Below are 3,504 nucleotides of genomic sequence, written 5' to 3'. Positions count from 1 at the left end.
CTATATGGACAGGATGGAATGTTCTTACCCAGATCCAACCGGCGACGAGGAGAACCGTCCAGCCGGTCTGGGTTCTCCTCGCGACAGTGGTGATGACGAAGCAGATTCTTTCCTCCGTCGCAGCACCGCTACCGATCCTGAACGTCGTCCACGTCCAGTATCTTCTCTTCCGCCCGGTGCAGCGCCACCCCGTATTGTAGGGAGCACGGGCTCCGACCGAACAAGATCTTCCCAGGCTTCGACTGACTATGGCGTCGTCCTGCCTGGCTCAGGAAACTTTGGACAGGCATGCAGTGGTGATGGCATCCCTGCCCACGCCAGCAACGAGGTGCTAAGCCACATCATGCCTCCCGGAGAGCTCCTCCGCATTGAAGATAATGAAGAGCTCGAAGACATACCCCGACCGCGCATGTATAGCTCAAGTCATCCTTCTCTGCCTGAGCACATCGCCCCCCTACTTCCACCCCCACCTTTCGAGGGCACAGCTACCCGTAAACCTTCAGACCGCTCCCTACTTAATGAAAAGGAAAAATCCGTCCGCAGTGCCTCTTACCCAACGAGTGACCTGGAGGACTCAAAAGTCTTCACTGCTCGCCGCGTACGCGTCCAGGAGCTCGGTTCCCGCAGCCCGCAAGATGACGACTCCACGAATACCCAGCCTGTCGCAGGACCCGGCAGCTGGCGTAACTCCTTCTCTCGTCTGCGAAGGAGCTGGTTTGGATCTTCGTCATCTCGCAGCGGATCAAACTCGCGCAGGGGATCAGATAAAGACGCCGAGGCAGTTCAATCTTTGCTCGGCCGCAGGCTTGGTGTAGGCCATACCCCTGCTGGAGAACGTCCGATGTCAGGCGTGAGCGCTAAGAGCGCAGTATCTGGAAATACGGTGTACCATGACGCAGTCTCCCGTATGGGCACTCCAGTTTCCCTTCCTTCCAGAGCAATCACGCCTGCGAGTCAGAGGGCAAGCGCAGTGCCTGCAACAGACTTTGCATTTTCTATGCCGAGTGGAGCACCACCAGCATATGATGATCCATATGATTCGCTGGGTAGTAGGGGTCCCAGCCCATTGTCTCCCACAGGCATCGACGTTCTGGATATACCAGCACCAGCACCTTTCTCATCTGCTTCGACGAGCGGGAAACCTTTGCCGCCAGGTCTTGTCCCATTGTCCAGTCGCCATGCATGGAGAGACTCGTTGTCCGTTATCACGGGCTCGTCAAATGGCGCCGGTATCACAATCGATGTTCTCGATGCTGAGCCGCCACGAGCAGGTGATGGTTGGAGGAACTTAGCTGGTGGCTTCCTTGGTGTCAGTGAAGGACCAGACCCAAGTGAACAGAGAACCCCGTTTGGAACTGTAAGTTTGGAGACCACTGTTGAGAATCTTGGACTAACGATATTTGGCGATACAGCCCCAAGTCATCCATCAAGGGAATCCCTTGGTCTCTGAGCGAGGGTCTTTGCACTCTATGCGTTCGCACCTAAGCCCCTACTCTGCACGTTCATCTTCAGGATCAGCACCCACATCCTTCGCACGTGCTTTCAATCTCTCAGGGTCCAATTCCTCTCGTCCTTCTGCAAATTCCGCCCACTCACGTGTAACAACTACGTCCTCTGCATCGCTAAATTCTAGTCGACCGTTTGGTCCTATCTCACCATCTGTGAGCGCGTTTGGATATGCAGATCCCTCGCAGTATATGTCCCGCGCCACTGAGGAATTTGAGGACCAGTTCGCAGAGCCAGGCAGCCGCACGTCGATCCTTGGTCCTATGCCCTCATTCTCCACTCGTTCAGCGCTCTCCCAACCAACGATCCGTAGTGTGGGTGGTACAACGGTAACGAGTGATGATACAGAGGTGACGAGAACGACTGTCACTTCTGGCTCTGAGGACGCGATGAGCACGCCTACACCATGGTTTCAAGAACGAATCAGGGCCGAGATTTGAGATGATCCAGCGCTATGAGATGCGTTCTCTTCCAAGCGCTGGGGTAGAGCTATTCTATTGATGCGATTTTTTCCTTACTTATTCATCTCTGTGAACTGAATGCTTCATTATACTTTCTGCGATACCTCCTGACTTTGCGATACCTATCATACTTGATCTTCTATGTAGATTACGGTTACCTCCTTACGACTGATGATGCGATATCTTGACTAAGATTCTTGTACGGTCTCTAGTGAATGATACACCGTCACTTGATTAATTTGTCGGCGCGCGTGCGATCGTTAGCCGGGCCATTCGAGTCACAGTCCTTCGGACCGATGAATGGGGGAAGCATTTCTAACCTGATACGTAGATGAGTTCCTAGCTTCTTATAGTAATCCTGCTCTCTTTCTCATGATCAAGCTCTCGCTCCTACGTGTATACTACTTGGGTAGAGGTAACAACACTGTTAGCTCCATCTTTCGGGCTGCAAATCTTATTTCCGTTTATGGCACTGATCCTATCTGTGCCTCGAAGTCTCAAATTTCACCGGCACCATTCAGGATGAGTTCAATGCTTCCATGTCCTCTGGACTCAGAACTGACCTTTCCGACGTCCAAAGTACGACAACCTTCATTCTCATGCGAATCCCGAGTCCTGTGCACTTGTCTACTGCTTGGCACCGATGTCAACCATGTACAGTAACTCAGATGTACAACTCGGAGCACGCACATTCCGACTCGGAATCAGTGCATCAGGTAAATACCCCAGTCCTCCCGAATTGGCCAACATTGATATTTGACTTGTAATCATACTAGCACTGTTGTATCACAATCTTTGTGCTGGGCTATATTCTGCAATATTTCACTTCGATCCCAATTTCCAAAACGCCGCCAATGGCATCAACATTAGCGGCTTTCGTGCGACGAACACTAGTGCGGCTAGTAGTGCTAGATAGAACGTCAGCGCAGAGAGTCAGCCATCAAATTGCTCAGATGACTGGCAATCACGGCAGGCTGTGCCGGAAACAAGGCGGGAAACGATCCATGCACTGCCACGTCAGAACATCGGTCAGGAGACGGCCGACGCCTCACAGCACAGTGCGTATAATTGGATGCTCGAAACACGAGAAGGGACGTTGTCAGAGACACCTTGTTGTGAGTCATAACAATCGACTCGCCGTCAAACGTCACACAACCTGTAAACTGCACAGTGCACGAGCAACAGCGGTCACGATGCTCAACGAAAGATCGCGAAAGCCAAGAACAGAAATTCTCAGGAGATTCGAGGCATCACGGATAATATATGATATTCGGGGTAATAAAGTCTATCATAGCATATGGGGTAACCTGAGGTGGCATGCGCAACCGCGTGCGATGTATCATTTTACTTACTCTCACTTGCTTATTCCCCATCGCAATACACACTCATTCGCAATAGAAAACTAAAATGAAATTGAGTGGGGCTAATATAAAAGCAGTCATCTTCCTACCGTCACCAGCCTCCACCCACCTCAAAGAAATCATTCAAGCCCTCAGCAGTCCATACCATTCTAAACAAACAATGCGTTTCTTCTTCC

The 3,504-nt window shown here is 51.5% G+C and overlaps 2 protein-coding genes across 2 annotated transcripts; both read left to right on the top strand.

Annotated features, from left to right (window-relative positions):
- Positions 1 to 13: 13 nt before the first annotated feature.
- Positions 14 to 1,946, top strand: BJ212DRAFT_1491129 (uncharacterized protein; the record flags this gene model as incomplete). Its single annotated transcript, XM_041341488.1, has 2 exons — positions 14 to 1,357; positions 1,413 to 1,946. The coding sequence occupies 2 exons, from the start codon at positions 14 to 16 to the stop codon at positions 1,944 to 1,946; spliced, it is 1,878 nt and encodes a 625-aa protein (XP_041184754.1).
- Positions 1,947 to 2,296: 350 nt separating this feature from the next.
- Positions 2,297 to 3,323, top strand: BJ212DRAFT_1420268 (uncharacterized protein). The gene is made up of 3 exons (XM_041337625.1): positions 2,297 to 2,683; positions 2,744 to 3,082; positions 3,139 to 3,323. The coding sequence occupies exons 1-3, from the start codon at positions 2,507 to 2,509 to the stop codon at positions 3,232 to 3,234; spliced, it is 612 nt and encodes a 203-aa protein (XP_041184753.1). The 5' UTR covers positions 2,297 to 2,506; the 3' UTR covers positions 3,235 to 3,323.
- Positions 3,324 to 3,504: the final 181 nt, after the last annotated feature.

This window comes from Suillus subaureus (assembly GCF_016647635.1).
Source record: "Suillus subaureus strain MN1 chromosome Unknown BJ212scaffold_657, whole genome shotgun sequence".
In the NCBI taxonomy this organism is placed as follows: Eukaryota; Fungi; Basidiomycota; class Agaricomycetes; order Boletales; family Suillaceae; genus Suillus; species Suillus subaureus.
Note: the sequence above shows the minus strand (reverse complement) of the source record. Positions and strands in the feature narration are given on the sequence as shown.